The 18,666-nt window shown below is 47.7% G+C and overlaps 1 protein-coding gene across 3 annotated transcripts in view; it reads left to right on the top strand.

Annotated features, from left to right (window-relative positions):
* The window catches only part of LOC125744498 (protein FAM222B-like), a 27,317-nt gene extending 8,651 nt beyond the window's left edge, over positions 1-18,666 (top strand). For all 3 annotated transcript variants that reach the window (XM_049016372.1, XM_049016370.1, XM_049016371.1), the window contains exons 2-3: positions 13,317-13,442; positions 15,395-18,666. In XM_049016372.1, coding sequence (XP_048872329.1) covers positions 13,361-13,442; positions 15,395-16,965 — 1,653 coding nt within the window. In that variant the 5' untranslated portion in view covers positions 13,317-13,360 and the 3' untranslated portion in view covers positions 16,966-18,666. The remainder of the gene's footprint in view (positions 1-13,316; positions 13,443-15,394) is intronic.

Below are 18,666 nucleotides of genomic sequence, written 5' to 3'. Positions count from 1 at the left end.
CGGCTTGAATATTTGCCCTTTATCCTGCAAATAATCTGTCTAAAGAGAGGAGTGCCGGTGTGGTTGGGGCCAGAGGACAAGCACGCTAAACATGCCTCGCTCAGCCTTGGGTCTGCTGTGCGCTAATTAGCTACTGTTCAGATTATAAGGTCCTTACTGTTTAGAGTTCCGCTTATGCTTCATTGATTATCAATAGCAAAGTAACATTATAGCTAAACGCAAATGAAAGCATAATAGCAGTATGCATTTCATTAATATCTTTTGTATGTATTATAGGGTTAGGATGGTAGTGTGTGGTTTCAGAGAATAGTGATTGTGTGTGTGTGTGTACATAGTACACCGCTTCTGAGAAGGTCGTTGTGACAACGTAATAGTTATGCGTGTCAGAATCAATAAGCCTTTGTGTTATAATGTCACCCCCCATGACACAGACAGGACTGTCATTGCCTTTTGACAGCGACTGGTGATAATCGGCGGTCGTGCATACAGGCCGTCAGTAGCACTGGATTCCTTCATTCGTACCAGGGTGGCTCTGATCTCACTGGCAGCTTTTTGCTCCCTGGCTCGTCTTGCAAGTACAGGTTACTGCTAATAATTTAGCACCTTGGGAACTGACTTCAAATCACAAAGTCAAATGAAAGAAGCTGTGAGGGGAGGCGCGGAAGCCCTTACACTTCTGATGCTCTGCAGTGATTCAGAATCACAATTCGCTGAGTTAATCTAATAGCAGCTTTTTCAAATTATTGACTGTTTCACCCTTTGAATGGGGGAAAAGGTTGCTGCCTGAAAATAAAGCTACAGAACTTGAACTCTGAGCAGCTGCTCAGTGCTGGTTCCGATCCTGATCTGTCATCCCGTCCCTCATTCGTGATGCCACAGGTCTTGCTGAAAGCCGAGTTGTTTGCTGTCCCGTGAAGCCGTTTTGTTTTGGCTGACTGTACGCCCCCCATATTATGCAAATGTCTGGCATACCTTCTCTTTATCAGATCACCTGTGTGGCTTTCTGGGGGCGCACCGCCTGCTTGGTGACTGGCGCATCGTTACGTCGGAGGCCCCAGTGTCGTTTACTGCCGTCATAGATGGTGGGATTAAAAAACGTGGCTTAGTGGTGGACAGTGTGTTTGCTATGTTGAAGCCAACCTGGAAGAGCATTCAGGCCCGATGGTATCATTCATTAGTCTGTGCTGTTTTCATCCCACACAGTCCATCCTGGAGTGTCTGGAGCAGAGCACAGCAGAGACTTCTCTGTTTCTGATGTGTGGTAAGGGGCCTAGACAGATGCCCCTCGGGGGCTCCCTTGTGGTCCCCATTTGATGAAAGGCTGCACTCTAAGCAGTCCGGCCTCTTAGGCTTGCAGGAATTAGGGGTTTGAGGTGGTGGGGGGTGGGATGGCGGGCAAAGCAGTGCTGAAATAGCACTTGTACTACTGAAATGGTACGTGTAGAGCTGGTTCAACTGGGGGCCCAATCAGCCTCAGTACCCTGGGTCTCGGGACCACTGTTCTACACAGTTATGCTCTCTCATAGACCAGCTGATATGGGATCCAGAACTCCTTTGTCCTGGGTGTTAGACACTCTGTTATCTCACAGCACGGCGGGGAACCGCTGCTGTTAGGAAATGGCTGCACTGCCGGATACGCCGCCGACCCGTTTCCGAAAGGTGAAGAATCAATCATTCATGACGCGCGTTCCCTGCCCAGCCTGGGCGTCCCGAAATGGAAGAATGACCACGAATAATTTAGCGGCTGACCTGAGTGAGTCAGTGCAGCACTGACCGAGTCCGTATCCGCATGCGGCCTTTTGCAATTGACCCCCCCCCCCTTGTGGAGTTGTGGTGAAAGGTCACTTACGTGGAGTGTCAGGACGGTCCGCTGTATTATTAACCTCCACCCCTTTGCTAGTTGGATCTGCGTTGGGAATGGCATCCCCTTGTGTTTGTGTGTGGCAGGGGTGCATACGATTAATCATTTTTTATGGGGATGTGGGATATGGTCGCATGTTTATAGTGGGGCTACCTGCTGGAGTTTGATGGCTGTTTCGGGGAGGGGAAGATGTGTCCACCTGATTTCGCTGCATTGAAACACCCTAAGAGGTTAAACACTGCTTCAGTGATGAGTGTTCCGACTGTCAAATATAATTTGATCACACAAGAAGGTACAGTTTTATTTATGCTTGGTGTTTAAAAATGTAATTTGCATATCTTCCTGTCAGGAAGGGTGTGAATCTTCACGGGATGCTGTCAGAATATCGCTTTTCTCCCTCCCCTGCCTTTGAGGGTCTGCTATCATTTTCAGGGCCTAAATGCATACTATTTCACCTCTTATTTCCAGCCTTCTGTCTGGTCACACTAAAGAAGCACGTGCTTGACCCAAAGTGCCAGGAAGCGATCAGGCGGGGGTGGGTGGGGGGGGATTTAAGCCGGCTGGTCTTTCTGACAAATGCAGCTGTTTGCTTCCTGGGTGTTTCTCTGCCTCTTTTCCTGTACAGGGTGCTATTCATACATTGACTTGAGGTGTTTTGGTTCCAATTATTTGGCATAAAGACTTTAGTCGGCCAAGAGTTCCAAACAGAATGAATAAATTGCAAGTCTTGCCCATTACATAACTGTAAGTGGGCCTACTCCTTTTGCTGTCTAAGCCCGATTTGTAGATGTTCATAGGCTCCATGCAAAGCCTGCATCATATGCAAGTGGCCTGCACCATTGCGAGCATTTATACATGTACACTGGTGTACAGTGGTAACATTTTTGGGGAGGGTACGTGGCTACACCATACAATAATGTGTGCAATAACGAAGAGGAGAGCTACTTCAAAGATAATCCACCCTCCCTAGACACAAGTCCTGTAGATCGGTGGAAAATCAAATCAACGCAACAAGATTTCTGAGGCTGGTAAAATTGACACGCTGCTATTAGTGCGCACCTCGGACATCGGTACTGGCTGAATAGGTATATTTGCAGCTGGACTTGCAGTAATTAGGTTGCAAATACGCCTGACCCCACTGCGTGTAGATATGTTGATCTTTTGATTTAACAGCTGTTGTGTTTTAATTTTATATCGGAATTGGTGTGTTGCCTAAATAGCCAATTAGAGTAATCTTCACAAGCAAGATATTATGTAAGCCTATTGCCAAATTATGCATGTAGGTGTACAAACATGATCATTGTTTATATGCTTAAAAGTTTTATCGAAAAACATTTGTTCAATAAAGTCCTTTATTGAGGAATGAACAACTTGTTGATTCAGTACCAAAATCTTGTGTGTGTGCGTCTGGTGTCGGGGCTTAATGAATAACTGGTTGATTGTCTATTATATGTTAGTGACTGTCGATCAAGAAACGCCAGCTGTAGTTGAAATTTCCGTCCAAATACCCCTTATAAATTTGACTCAGGCTTGGTCCCGTGGCAAAGATCCAAACTGGTGCGAGTTTCCACTGATCGCTGCCGTCTCTGACACCACTTTTCTTGTTTTCCTGCTCTCTGAAGCTGGTATCCTTTCCTTTCTTTTTTGTAAAAGATAAGAGCTCTGGAAAGTTCACCGCAGATGGAAGACAAGCGTACTGCCTGCCAGCCTATCTGTCTGTTGAGACACTGGAGTGTTTGTCCTGTTTTCAGTCTTTTATTTTCTTTTGAATGTTAGTGCTGTTATCTGAGACGACTGAGCTGCATTGTTTCGGGGTGTGCTGGTTGTGGGGGTGGAGGGTGTTTGGGTGCTGCTGAGGTGAGCCCTACTGTTTGGCCGCTGGTCTTTCTGACCTGGTCTGTCTGTCTCTGTCTGTCTCCCTCCTCGCACCAAGCCCCGTCCTTGCTGATTGTCTTTGCCGTCTGCCGTCTTCAGGCAGAACCCACCTTCTGCCCCCACAATGGGGCATTCCAAGGTTGGACACCCAGGGCTCTGGCTGCCCTGATTGTGACTGGAAGCCCATCACCTGCTTCTGTGCCTCCCTACCCTTTTGTCACTCCCCACGGCGGTCTCCCAGCTGTATGTGGAGTGCCCCCACTCTGCTGGCTGAAGTGTGAGCTGTGGGCTTATAAACAAGGACACATGACTTTCTGAAACTGCCTGTCTCCTTCCATCCCATGCAGACGAGGTGGTGTAGCTGCCTTGTTTGCGTTATCGCTTAAAGATCGCTGTTTGTTTAGTGTCAGGCACACAGGTGTCTTACTGGGCTGCTTTTAAGGCAGTCTGGGATTTTAGCCACATCTCTCCCCCCCGCCCCCACCCTGTCTGCTGCTCCCGTCAGACACCCCTCCCCCACCCTGCTGCGGCACCTACCACGTGGATGTGGGACCCGTTGATATTCTGTTTGACCGGGGCTCCCTTACATGCGATGGCTGTTACAAGATCTCTGGCTTCCCTTTGTGACACCATAAAGGCCTCGTTTACGGGGGAGAATGTCAGCCTTTATCTTGCAGGCCACTGTCCCGTATCGCTTGCTGAACAAATGTGTCCCTGATGTGCTGTGCTGGGGGAGGGGGGTTTTGTACCAGACAATCCCGTGCAGATTGTGGCTGCGAGAGTCCCCTGGTGGTCACACAGGGGGTGGTGTATGGATGCTGCTGGGTCTCCTCAGGACGTGCCTGCTGGGGAGGGGGGAATTATAGCCTGATATTACCCCCTGGATGAAAATGAATCTGCTGTCACCCTCTGTTTGGCTTCTCCTGCCTCCTTACTCTAGTTACGACTCTCCTCCTGTTCCCCTGGCGTGATTATTGCTTGGCTCGAACCTGGGTGGTAGAAGTACTGTCAGCGTAACCTCTACTCCGAGGCCTCGTTGGATGACAACGATTCTGAGATTCAATCGTTCAGCAGCTGTAGTTGTAATCATGGTGCACGGCTGCGTTTCTCTGCAGGAACCTATGGATCGGCACTGGCTCCCATCCTCGGCTATGCACACAGAGCTTTATGTACAGCATGATGTGTTGCTTTCTTAGGTCCCTGTGCCTTGTGATGGGCAGCCAGATTGTCTCTCAAACAATGTATAGGATTCAAATGGGACTGGGCTTTAATACATTAAGCTGTAGATCCAGGATGGTTGTGAAAGGAAATGAAATGCATAAGCATGACCAGGGTCTGGTGTTCGGGGGAGTTGCTCCTGTGAGATGGAGCTGCATACAGACAGGTGAGGCCTTTTTCACCATGTGGCATGATGGCAGGTCACCCGAAGGGGAACATCCTAGAATGCTTCAGTTGGTAGTGGGGTTTCCTCAGGTACTCACAAAGTGACATTGCTGATAGAGACAGGGAGGCAGTGCCAGTATGGACCTACCTCAAGTGCAGACTTTGGCAAGACCCTGCCAAGTGCCACAGAGAGTCCTCACTGAGACCTTCTCCAAAACTGGTCCAAGCTCTGTTTGTGGATGGGATGGGACCGGCTCTGTTTAATTGAGAACAGGATGTATTTGAATTTAATCTGAGACAGACACGTAGAATCAGTATACTTTGTTGTAGGGCCAGTCAGTCTTATTTGTAACACAGGTGGCCTCCTCGGACACCAATGTCTGCGGGGCGCCGACTTGGTACACAGCCACATTCACTAGGGGGCAGTGTGCACAGTCTGAGATAGTGAAATTAGCTGGTTGTCAGTGCGCCCTGCAGTGCTGGCACAGAACAGCCACACGATGTGTGGGGCACCTAGACGTACTCGCACTTAGGGTTAGGCATCGCTCATATTTTGAAAGATTACGCTCACATTTCAAAAAGTATAATTTCAGTTGTAAAAATGGTCATACATCTCAGTTTCGACATTTTGCTATTTATTTACATTTTACACACCGCACAAAATAAAACCCCTCTCTACCTCGCGCTTCCTCCCTAAAACTGTCCCGCCTGTTGCTGGGGTGATTTCAGATGGCCTCCCTTTTTCTCTCTTGCTCGGACGTGCACTTTAGTGATAGGAATTTCAGTTCTTTTTAGTGAGCCAGTTTACTTGGCTTGGCTCAGCAAAAGGAGTCTGCTCTTTCGCCTCCCAAACAGGTTTTCGGTTAGTATCAGTTTTGGCTTTTATGATCCAGCAAAATTTACCATTGTTTTGATCTATGATTTATTCAGTGCAATTATACTAAATATTATAATTTCGGGAATACCATTATTTTACATTGTTTGGTATAAAGGTATAATGTAAAAACATCAAACGCTATTGTCTGTGTATTGAAAGGAGTGTATTGAGTTTTCCGTTACCATTTTGTTACAAACGCTTAGCACAGTTCATTTGGTCCTTGTGATTAAATGTATGTTGCAATTCTAATGCTGCGGCGATGTCCATATAAAATAAAATAATAAAATTATCCAAAATACAAACCGTTGCAAACAAATTGCACTCAAAATATAACAGTGTGCAACATAAATAAAAAATTGCAATATGCCAAACTGCCACATCATTCAGTTGCATGGAGTGCCTGTGGCCTCGCAGTGTGGTGAAAAGGTCGTCCTGTTATTGTCTTGTGTTAATTTCTACCTTTTTGTTAATTAATTGGCTCCAACTTGTACATCATTAATATATGTTACACTCTCATCCAAATGTGCTCTCTGGTACTGAAATTTTGGCATCGATTGATTTAATTTGAATCGGTCCTTGGTAGTACTGATGTATTCTGGATGATGCCCTGAAAAGTACCGAGGTTGGTACCCAGCCATACTTCTGTCCCCCATGGTGTCAGCACAAAACAGCTATTCAATGTGGTGTGCCACTTCTGAGGGGGTCTGATTTGCAAGCCTGTTTTACTTTGTCTTTGACAAATTTTGAGGTGGATTATCCCAGAATTGAAGCAGCACTACATAGCGATAGCAAAAAAATAACACGTGCTGGTGGGGTGAAGATCTGAGAGTGATCAAATTTCAAGACCAATCCTACCGAAACCGAAGCTACGTCGCTAGTAGCAGTAAAAAAGGGATGAAAAATAAGAGGCTTAACCTTGCAAAGAGGATGGCTCTATTTGTTATTCTTGCTCTATTTACTCTATTTGATATTTGATGGATCTTATAATGTTTTTATTAAGTGGTGATATGGTTGATGGTCTGCACCTTACCAGACCCCAAGTCACCCCAAAATTGGAATTGCAATGACAAATGCCAGCCAAGTGTGAATATAGAGCCTCCAGCCACCATCCAGTACACACAGCCATCTGCCATCTAGATGTATTCCCTGGATCTTTTTGCAAACCTTCCAAGACCATTGTACAGGTCAGTGAGTCTCAAACTGCAGCGCATAGGGCTGGTTACTGACCTTCGGGACTTTTGTGGTACTGACTGAAATGCTTCAATTTATGCCAGAATATACCCCCCACATCATCGTATATCACATGAAACACCCGGAGAGAGCGAGAATCGGTGTGTATGTGTGTGCATATGTGTGTGAGCATCGTCATCGGAACTCAGTCCGATTCAATTCCTTGGAGGCACTATTGAGGAGGTGCTAACAGTGATTACTTGGTGACTGCTTAACCACAAGCACCGGTGCCGACATGGAAGTTACACAGAAGTGCAGAAAAAAAGACTGAGTAGATGTATCGAGGTACAAAAATAATGGCAATTGAATACTTTTTGCCTGCGTCTCCAGCCGGTGCCAGCGCTGAAATGTGCCAGTGCTTATTAGCGGGATAACGTTACATCGTGTTTTATTCTGTGGAAAAAGAAAGATTGATCTGCTGGCCAGATTTATTTATATGATCCGCGAGATGTGTATAATCAATAAGTCGTCAGGGTTCTCAAGTCACATGCATTGACCGTGAGAGACGCATTTCAACCAGCTCACATGCCGCATCTTCTGTTTCTCACTCTGAGGAGTAAGGGATGACGCTAACTGAGATGTCCCTATATTCTGAATTAATGGATGAGTTCATAGCTGTCCCGATCGAGTTAATAGCCACCTATCAGCCAGTCAGAAATGGTCCTGCTGTAAGCACATTATTACATAGATGGACATGCACACGAATTTCAGACAGGGTAGAAGTGGAAGAGCAAGATCCGATGAATGCAGCAGTAGGCAAGGCTCTAAAGTGTCACACATTGACCGTGAGGAACATGCTGCATCCTCAATAGATGTAATCTCATTCCAAACTTTTGATGAAACTTGAGAGCCCTGGTAAAATATAAAAAAAACAGGCTGTGTCCTGTTTATGATCGCGATCGATCCCCCCAGTGACTAACCAGTAACTTCACATTGTAATATGTTCAAATAAAAGATTAGTGCTGTAATGTTTAATGCATTCTTACTGTTGCTGAAATTGATTTAAAAACGTATTGGTATTGGAACCAGTATGAAAATCAAGGTATTGTTCTGGTACTGGCATCAATTTTTTGAACGATGCCCAGCCCTAGCAGCATGATATGATTTTTGGAATATACTATAATAAAGTTAAAAATATTCCTTTGGTCTTCCTGCTTAGCACATTTTATCTGTGGTGTTCTGGTAGCTGGTTGGAAAATTGTATCGCAGGGATCTTGGCAAATTGAGAGCACAATTACATGAGCTCTAGTGTTTTGTGGGAATGTGCACACAATTTAACAATCTAACGCCCTCCATGGCCTCTTTTATGCCATTAGTGTATTAGTTACAATACTTACTGTTACGTCACAGAAAATGAAGGTCATAGTGCATATGAGAAATTTAGACGTATGTAAAGTATAAATAATATAATTGACACCTTAAGACATGGACATTAGGGCAGGTGACAGGGCTGTCCGGGGAATGCCGTGCTATAGTTCTCACAGCCCCCCTTTCTGGTTTAGTTATTACAAATTTTTCATTTGTTTCTTTATATTTAAATATTACATAATGACATTCAACATGGAACAATCTTTATTTCTTCACTGTCATCATTTGGGTTGAGGTGGGGGGGAGGTTGGATTATGCTCACCCTTTGCTCTTTGCGTGTTCATTTTTATGGGAGTTTTTTTTTAACATTGGAAGCACATCCATCTAGCATTGTCCATGAGCTTCTCCAGAGTAATAGTGGAAAATGGAGTCATATGGGGAGAAGTGCGAGTCCATCCAGGTCTGTGTCCGGGGTGGAGTTTGCATAAGGTCACATCTCCAGGAACAGCAGATGTTCATATTGGCTCACTGTTGTCAGATGTTTACTGTGGAGGTGGCCCCCTTAGTCGGCGCCTGACGGGTGTTGGGGGGGGGTGGCATGATGCATGATGCATGCCCCACTTTTTGGCCTGGACTGCCACATAAAGGAAAAAAATGTGAACGAGAAGATCAGAAGCTTAGCCGCAGGTGGGCTCCTGTCGGGAGGTTGCTCTCCTGCGCACTCACTCACTCACTCACTCACTCACTCACTCACAGACACACTTGCTCTCACTCAATACATTCGCAGAGACTGTCTGTCATACACACACACACCATATGGTTCGTGCTCAGGTACACAATCCTCTCTGTCTGGATATTTTGGTGACCCTCTGGGTAGATATGATCTTCATAAATGAATCATTAACCCATCCTGCACGGGGAGACCTGACATGGCTACCATTTTGGGGAATTTTGCCCAGGCGGCTGGACCTGTTAAAGCTGCACTGCACAGAGCTGAACTGGGCCACCTGCATGGAGGGGGGGCCAGCTGGATGTTATTCGAAAACACTTAATTGTGGCACTGATTTGGAGAGATGGAGAAATGTAAATGGGTGATCCTGTCAGAGATTTAAATGCACAATGCGCCTATTCCAACGCCATGTAATTATTCCAGCGCTGTGCCTTAGCTGTAGTGAGTTGGAGTGACCCCTGTGCTGTGTAATTATACCAGAGCTGTGCCTTAGCCACAGAGACGGTGTGACCCCTGTGCTGTGTAATTATACCAGAGCTGTGCCTTAGCCACAGAGACGGTGTGACCCCTGTGCTGTGTAATTATACCAGAGCTGTGCCTTGGCTACAGAGACGGTGTGACCCCTGTGCTGTGTAATTATACCAGAGCTGTGCTTTAGCCACAGAGACGGTGTGACCCCTGTGCTGTGTAATTATACCAGAGCTGTGCCTTAGCCACAGAGACGGTGTGACCCCTGTGCTGTGTAATTATACCAGAGCTGTGCCTTAGCCACAGAGACGGTGTGACCCCTGTGCTGTGTAATTATACCAGAGCTGTGCCTTAGCCACAGAGACGGTGTGACCCCTGTGCTGTGTAATTATACCAGAGCTGTGCCTTAGCCACAGAGACGGTGTGACCCCTGTGCTGTGTAATTATACCAGAGCTGTGCCTTGGCTACAGAGACGGCGCGACCCAGACGCTGTGTAATTATACCAGAGCTGTGCCTTAGCCTCAGGGAGACGGCGCGACCCAGACGCTGTGTAATTATACCAGAGCTGTGCCTTAGCCTCAGGGAGACGGCGCGACCCAGACGCTGTGTAATTATACCAGAGCTGTGCCTTAGCCTCAGGGAGACGGCGCGACCCAGACGCTGTGTAATTATACCAGAGCTGTGCCTTGGCCACAGAGACGGTGTGACCCAGACGCTGTGTAATTATACCAGAGTTGTGCCTTGGCCACAGAGACGGCGCGACCCAGACGCTGTGTAATTATACCAGAGCTGTGCCTTGGCCACAGAGACGGGACGACCCAGACGCTGTGTAATTATACCAGAGCTGTGCCTTGGCCACAGAGACGGGACGACCCAGACGCTGTGTAATTATACCAGAGCTGTGCCTTGGCCACAGAGACGGGACGACCCAGACGCTGTGTAATTATACCAGAGCTGTGCCTTGGCCACAGAGAGACCGTGTGACCCTGACACTGTGTATATTTAACGCATCATAGTGTAAAATTCTAAGCCAGGGGACCGGCCCCACCAGGGTGGGGTTAGGGTCTCGCCTCAGAGAAGTGGGTCCCTCTTTGGATTGATCTGGAAACCTGCAAAACAACCGAGTGCCTCCTGTAAATGTGTTTTGGAGCCACCGCTGGTCTAATGCTGTATCCCATTTACCTTGGAGGTCAGAAGTCGGAGCTGGGAATGACGTCTCAGTCGAATTAAACACGTTCCAGTAACAACAAGTTGGAAAGACATTCAGCAATACCATGGACCGATTTTTCAAAAAGTCAGGTTTCTTGCTTAGCCCGACAGCATGACAGATTTAAGGTACTGCAGTTTATATGTCCTGTTTCCCCATACTACCTTAAATCTGACAGGTTATCCAGCTAGCAAGAAATCCTGCTATCTGAAGCAGGCCCCAGTTCTATCCAGGTTCATTGTTGGCTCTTGTTAGCAATATCAGTTGATAGCAACACATAATGCAGTGTTTTGCACATATAAACACTGCAACAAGATGTCCATAGATAGCGGTTGGATAATACTGTGTGTATGGCTGATGTAATGAAACACAAATAAGATATAATTGCTAATGAACAGTGTAAAACTACAGCTTTCACTTCTGTTGACAAAAGGAGCAGCCATCTTGAAGTCTGATGTAGGGGTTGCAGAAGTTCCTCCAACTTTCCAAGTTGGAATTCTGATTTTCCAGGGGTGTTCCAGATAAAATTTTCAACTAGAAACTCAGAATTTCAGACTTCCGACTTCAAATGGAATGTGGCATAAATCAAAGCAAATCAAAGTTGTTCCTTTGAAATGGCCACTGCCCCACCCCCCCCCCCCATGACATGGCACCAGACGAAAGAGGCAGGACAAACTGAAGGTACCAGACTGGTGAGATTTAAGGCTGATGGGTGGAGCTGGCGCCTCCTTTAGGTTGTCAGCTGACCCGCATGTCGTCTCTGACATTTTGGCCAGACGGTGCCAACGCTGTTTTCTAGCAACTGTTTTTCATCCCACCTTTAATTAAAAGGCCCCGCCGCCATTGCCTCGCCCTCCTCGGCCCCCGCTCCGCTCAGGTCTAATCCAGACACAGCAAGAGCTCCTCGCTGACGCTCTCCCATTCCTGGGCGAGAAAACGATTTCCTCAGTTGATGGCTTTATTCCTCACCTCCCTTTGTGTTGTGTGTTTGGATATACTCCCCTTCCGTTTCATCCACACACTAACTCCTGTTTAAAAATAACATTCCTGACAGATGAGGGTTCCTATGTTGAATTGTCATGGTTATTCCCGTGGCTTTGGGCTTCTGCTGATGTCATCACGCTCTTTGTTGCGGAATCTCGCCAGTGACAGCTTTGCATCCCTGTGTCCCTCCCAGTAACCGTACCCCCTGATGAATCCTCTCCTTATTTGTGTGGATTTATTGTGTCGTAAAGGCTTGGTGGACATGGGAATTTATGGAGGCTGTTGTCCAGGATCACTTCATTTCAGAAGAATATTTACCCAGTTTTTATTTGAGTGGGGGCTGTGTGCCCTTTGCTTTCTCAGAGGCATAGAGAAGTGGGCAATCTCATGCTGCGGCCACATTGCGCATAGCTGTTGTGTCTCCAGCCTCAGGGCAGACGTGATTAAATAATGTCAGTGTCACAAACAATGTTTATTACGATTTGTCTTTAACAATGGGTGGGGCTATTACTGCTGTGGTAATTTGGGAGGGGGGGCGCTCTTTCTCTGCCCCGATCAGTCGTAAAAATTTTTAGTGTGACTCCAGGTGTCTAGGGCCGATGCCTCTCGCACTCCGGAACATGTTATCACCCCCCCCCCCCAACTGAATCATGGGTCTGGTTCTGGTCTGGTGCGCCGTGTGGCCTGGGACTGATACCCTGCCTAGGGTATGGTGAGTTGAATGTGTGACCCCCCCGCTTATATTGTGTGTTCGTTAACCGATACCTCAAGGCAAAAAAGTTATCGCCATCACCACCACTTGACCTTCCCCCCCCCCCCCCCCAAGTCTCTGACAATCACAGGCCATTTCGGGGGGGGGGGGGGCAGGGGAAGCCATGGTGGGTGGCCCATCAGGAAAGCTATGGGACCTGCCAAAGCGCTGTGTAGCCCCACCCCTGTGAGAGACTGGTCTTATTTGTTATATGATAAATGTTTTCATTAAAGATGAAAATCAAAATTAAAAAACAAGTGACATTGGTGGGTGCTCTTTGGGGGTGCACACTGGCACTCTTGGGGGTGGGGGCATGGCCTGTGAATGCCACATGGGTCATTGAGGGCAGTAAATGAGGGCTGGCACTGAGCCCCATTCCTCTGGCCTTATCATGCCCCTCCCCCAGTGGCTGGGTCATTGCCTTTCATTGTAACCCCCACAGGTGAGTGGTTTGAGAGTAATGAATTAGCTGCATGCTTTTATTTTCTGTGATAAATGTGATTTCCCCCGCAGAGCTCTTTGCCCCCATCGCTAAGGGGTCACCGATGCACCCAGGCCCCCCCACCTGCCTTGTCCATCACCTCATCATGTCTCCCCCCCCCCCCCCGGTGTGTGTGCTGACCCTCTCCCTCTCTCTGCAGTGTGACACCCAGCCGACCTCCATGCAGCATTAGTGCCGTGTGAAATGCTGGTCTGTCTGCTGGGACCAGGTGACTTCTGCTCTCAGCTTCCCCCCCACACGCAGATGAACACTGGACTTCAGAAATGTGAGTGCCCCCATCTTTTCTCCCCGTTGTCCCCTCTTCCCCCATTCGTATTTTTAAATGTGCCCTGACCTACATTCCTGCATTTCCTCTCAGCCTCTCAGTGCCTTATCAAGACTGTCATTAAAGGCCCCTTGTAATCAGCCCCCCCGACCGCACTTTGGTGTTACCGGCGCTCACGGCCACGCTTTCTTCTTCCTTCTTTTCTTCTGGGTCTTTCTGCCAGTTCTGTCATTTCTTCTGCGACGCATTTCTGTAGTGTCATGCATCCCGGGTGGAAGCCGTTTAATGAGTTGCCTCCCTGCTGCCCCCTGCTGAAAGCAGCCGGCGAACTTTAGCATCAAAGGAGCCATCAAAGCCTGATGCTGTTCTCCAGTTCGCTTTTTTTTCTTTAAATGTCATACTTTATTTCTAGCACAATTCAGTTTGATTAAATGGTTATTTGATTTGCCAACCCACATTTTAAGCCTTTTTAAACTTCATTGAAACAATTTCAGAAATATAACCATGGGAATCTATTATGCATCATTAATGGGCTACAAAGAAAGTAGAATCTCAGAACATTAATTTTCATTGGCTTGCACTCCCTGTTTAATATAAAAAACAATGTAAGTTAACAGAAAGGCAAACTACTGAACTGTACAGAACAAAAACACAAAAAGGAAGTGCCCCCTGATTGGTCAGCCTACTGAAAGCAGCCAATGTGAAAATTTTGGCTGACCAGTGATAAATTTGTCTACAATCTCCAATAACGATAACCAGTTCACTTTTGAGCCACTCTCAGCATGCGGGATAAATTATGAACAGGTTGCGGGCTGGTACTTGTTACAAATCGATGCAGTCGAATATCACCACCTTAATTTGTGCCAGTGCATTATTGGATTCAAGTCAGAAAAATCATGTGGCCTAACACAGCGGCCTGAGATCTGCCCACTCGGTGTATTAGTGCGCCATAATGTAACGAGAGACCGTGTCTGGGCGTGCCCCCATCAGACCTGGCCAGGGCCCCCACCTTATTTGGGGACGGCCTTCTGTCCGGCCTGCAGAGCTGGACACACACCAACCCCTGATGTCCCTCTTATTGCATCTGTCCTCCTCCTGCTTCTGTTGTATGCTTTCAGCACCCCCTGGTGGATTTCGCTTGCAACTTAACCCCTCCATTTCCCTATTAAAATGTTTATTTTCCTTTCCGCACATCTTCCCACCTCTTTTGGGAGTCTAAGGAAATGCAAATGGCTGGCATTTAAGGTTCACGGGGCAGCCCTGATGTGCACTGGAAGCTCCATCCTCCATCTTCTGATAGGAGCCATCTTTTATTTAAAGAGGCGAAGGTCATGCGGAAATGTCGGCCAGTTTATGGTATTATATTATAGATGTACTGCTTCACTGGGCTCCTCACCTCCGGGGCGCCCCCTGGAGGCCTGATCCCACTCATGGGTCATGTATGTCTGCATGCTTGTACCCCCCTTCAGAAGTGACATGCACAGCTCAGACCTTCCCTACCAAACACTGCCAGGCTTCGCCCTCCCCCCAAATGAAGATGATGTTAATTTGCTTGCTAGTGCCGCATCACCAAGTCCCCCCCCCCCCCCCCCAAGTACATTATCAGTCAAAAGATTTTGTATATACTAAAGTTTGCATGTTACTTATTGAACATTTACTAAAGATGCACTTAATATTCTTTGCTGACAAAAATTTACAGTCTTTTCACAATCTGAGTACCTTTATTAGCAATAAAATGTCATATCTGACTCATTAAAGTCCAGCAGTTATAACAGCGCAGAAAATCTGAGGCATTCTTTCTGCAAGAGACATTAAATACTGCTCTGTTTCATGTGACGAAACCATTAACTAGTGCGTCTCTCCCTCCTCCCTGTTCCTCAAGTTGCCTGCCCGCTTGTGTTTCTTTGTGGGTTCCTCCCAACTCTTTTTGACTCTCTCCTTGACCCTCGCAGGGGACACTACACAGAAGATGAGATCTGCACAGTATCCAACCCCAGCAGAACTGGATGCTTATGCTAAGAAAGTTGCCAACAACCCGCTGACCATAAAGATCTTCCCCAACAGCGTCAAGGTTCCTCAGAGGAACCACGTCCGGCACACCGTCAACGGCCTGGATACGTCCGGTCATCGCTACAGCCCTTATCCCTGCCCGGCCAGCACTAAGGCAGGGCTCCTCGCCATTGTCAAGCTGCCTGTCAAGGGGATCCTCAAGGACATCGACGGCAGCCGGGCTCGCCTGCTTCCAGAGATCATCATGAACCACCCAGGGGGACCCTATGTCGCGGCAAGCACTTTAAACCCCCCCCAAACTGTCCCTGTGCCCCACCCGCAGGGTATCTCACGAGCCCAGGCCTTACCACAGCAGAGTCTGCCCCACCCACAGCAGCAGCAGCAGCAGCAGCAGCAGCAGCAGCAGCCCCCACAGGGCCTGCGGCACCCCCCAGGCATGGCCCAGCCCTCCGTGCCACCGCACTCACAGGGCCTTCCCCCCCGTGCTCAGACTCTCTGCCACGGCCCTGCCAGTGTCTTGCTGCAGCAGCAGCAACAGGCTCCGCCCCCCGGACTGCTTGGCAGCAGGAAGATGGCAGACGGTGATGCCCCGCCCAACGTGACCGTGTCTACCTCAACCATTCCGCTCTCGATGGCCGCCAGCCTGCACCAGAACCGGCCGGCTGACCTCAGCAGCATCGTGCACCAGATCAGTCAATTCTGCCAGGCTCGTGCCGGCGTCAGCTCTACCTCGGTGTGCGAGGGGCAGATTGCCAATCCCAGCCCCATCAGCCGCAACTTGCTCATCAACGCCAGCTCCCGGGTGTCCATGCACAACCCGGGCCCCAACCTCCTGCCTTCCTGTGTGCTCGGCCCTGCCGACAAGGCCGCTGCTGCGGGCCCGGTTCCGCCGCCAGCCGGGTTGCCCCCCGGTGGGCCCACCATGAATCGCATCCCGGTGTACCCTGTAGACCCCAAGCAGCAGCCGCAGCATCTGCGGCCTTGGAGCCAGCACCCGCTGGGCCACCTACAGCACGCCCCGGAGAGCGGCCCCGCGGCCCCCCCCGGCTTCCCCTGCAAGAGTCTGAGCTACGCATCGGAGCTGTGCATGGGTCAGCCCTACAGCCTGAAGCCCCCAGTGGACAAGCCCACCCCCTCCCCACCTGTCAATGGGGCCCCGGGGTCGGTGGCCTACACCAATGGCTACTACTTTCAGCCCGCTTGGAGCAGCATTCTGCCGACGCCGAACAGCGACAGCTCGGGCTCCCAGGACCTGGTCGCGCCGTTCCATGCGGGTCCCCCGGGTGCCCCTGTAGACTGTGCCCCAGGGGTACATTACAGGGCCGGAGCTGGCTCCTCCAGCCAGACTAATCTGATGCAAACGGTGGATTACATGGGTGGGGACTTCCAGGCCCCATGCTTCCGAGATCAGAATCTGGCCATGATGGGCAAGATGCAGCGGCCCCCGGCGAGCCGGGCCCCCGAGGCGGGGGACAGCAGGAATAGTCATATTCAGCATCCAGGGTACAGATAAGCTTTAGCCTTATCTCTGCTGTTATTGATCTCTTTTAGTCTTAAATTAAAGGAATTAAATTAATAAATTAAGTAAATGGCCACTAAACTTTAAAAAAGATTATATTTAATAAAGAACAGTGTTTTTTTTCCCTTTTGTTGAAGACCTTGCAAGTGATCAATTGAACTCTTTTAAAACAAGCAACTTTAGGGGAACATTCTCTCTTTTTATGCTTTTCAAATGATGCCATTCCCTCATTCTTTTTATGTGTTTGGAGCTGACTTTTGCTTTTTCTTCTGTCACGTTCAGTCCTGTAACCTTCTTCCTTTTAGTTCCCTGTGTTTTTAGTTCAAACCCGTATAAGTGTTTCCTCTTTTTAAAGCTAGAGATTTGTTCTAGATTAGCTGTATGGACAGAGTGATCTGGTCCACTGGGAGGCTCTGCTTTCCTTCTCTGTCCCTTTGAAAGCTCCTTCAGATCATCTGCTCAGACTACCAGGCTCGCTCAGGTTCTTCTACAGTTTTTTTTTTTGTCTTTTAAATAGGGACGTCGATTTAATTTTGGGGGATGTGTAGGTGTCATCTTTCAGCCAAGTGAGCAAAAGCGCCTTTTATTTTGGGATATTTTTATTTTTTATAATAGATTAAACTCAGTCCTGTTTTTCAAGTTGGTTCTCTGAATTACTCTCTGATTTTGGTATCTAAACTTTATATTTAATCTCATGGGGATCAGTAGAGGTGACCAACCCGGTTTTCAGATGAAGGGATCAGTTTGGCCCGGTGGTATCTCTGGAACCAATGGCATTTGGCGATTAAAAAAAAAATAAATAAAATAAAAAAAAAAACCGGAATATAATCCCGGCGATAAAGTCTAGTGCCATGCTGCTATTATTGTCGTTAATATAAAGTTGGTCTTGACACAGCTGTAATGTGACAGACCCTGCAGGCAGCCGAATTGGGGGGCGGCGGCGGCGGGGGGGGGGGGATTTAACATGCATCTTCTCATCCGTTCAAGGAAACGACTTGCCTGGTTGCTGCTGATTCTGAGAATTGTGTGTGTGATGAGAGACAGGAAATTGATCACTTGCAAGTTTGGAATTAAAAGTACTTTGAAAATCCATCTGAGCAAACGCATCATTTATTTTATTGTACACTGGCTTCACTGCTGTACTACTGTAAGTTGAAGTGTAATGATTGTGTGTCTGGGTTGTGTGCGTGTGTGCGCGCGTCTATGGCTGTGTTTACCCCCCCCCAACTCCCCCTACTTTCCAGTCAGCTCTTTAAAAAGCCTTAAGTAATTTAGTCCTTATAAGCATGATCTGAGAGGACAGGAATTAAATATAGGGTGAGGATTACAGCTGTCACAGATTACAGATGAACAGCAGTCCTTTTTTTAATGAAAGTATAGTTAAATAGGAAAAGTGATTCTTAGAATTTCATAAAATGACATGTAATGACATTTGTAGTGTAGTACTGGGCTGTAACAAATGTCTTCAGACTTTCAAAGCTTCAGTTTTGCTAATTTGTCACTATTTAATTGCTTGATTTGCTTATTTAATTTTGTCCCCCCTCCCCTTTATTTTTGCTATTGCTACATAAATAGGACATATACCCCCTCACACTCTGTCAGTATGGCTGTATGGCAGACAGGATGGCTGCGAGTTGTATTACATCCTTTTCTAATAATGTAATAAAAAAATAAAGTTCTAATTTATGCTTTGAA

This window comes from Brienomyrus brachyistius, chromosome 6 (genome assembly GCF_023856365.1).
Source record: "Brienomyrus brachyistius isolate T26 chromosome 6, BBRACH_0.4, whole genome shotgun sequence".
Taxonomy (NCBI): Eukaryota; Metazoa; Chordata; class Actinopteri; order Osteoglossiformes; family Mormyridae; genus Brienomyrus; species Brienomyrus brachyistius.
Note: the sequence above shows the minus strand (reverse complement) of the source record. Positions and strands in the feature narration are given on the sequence as shown.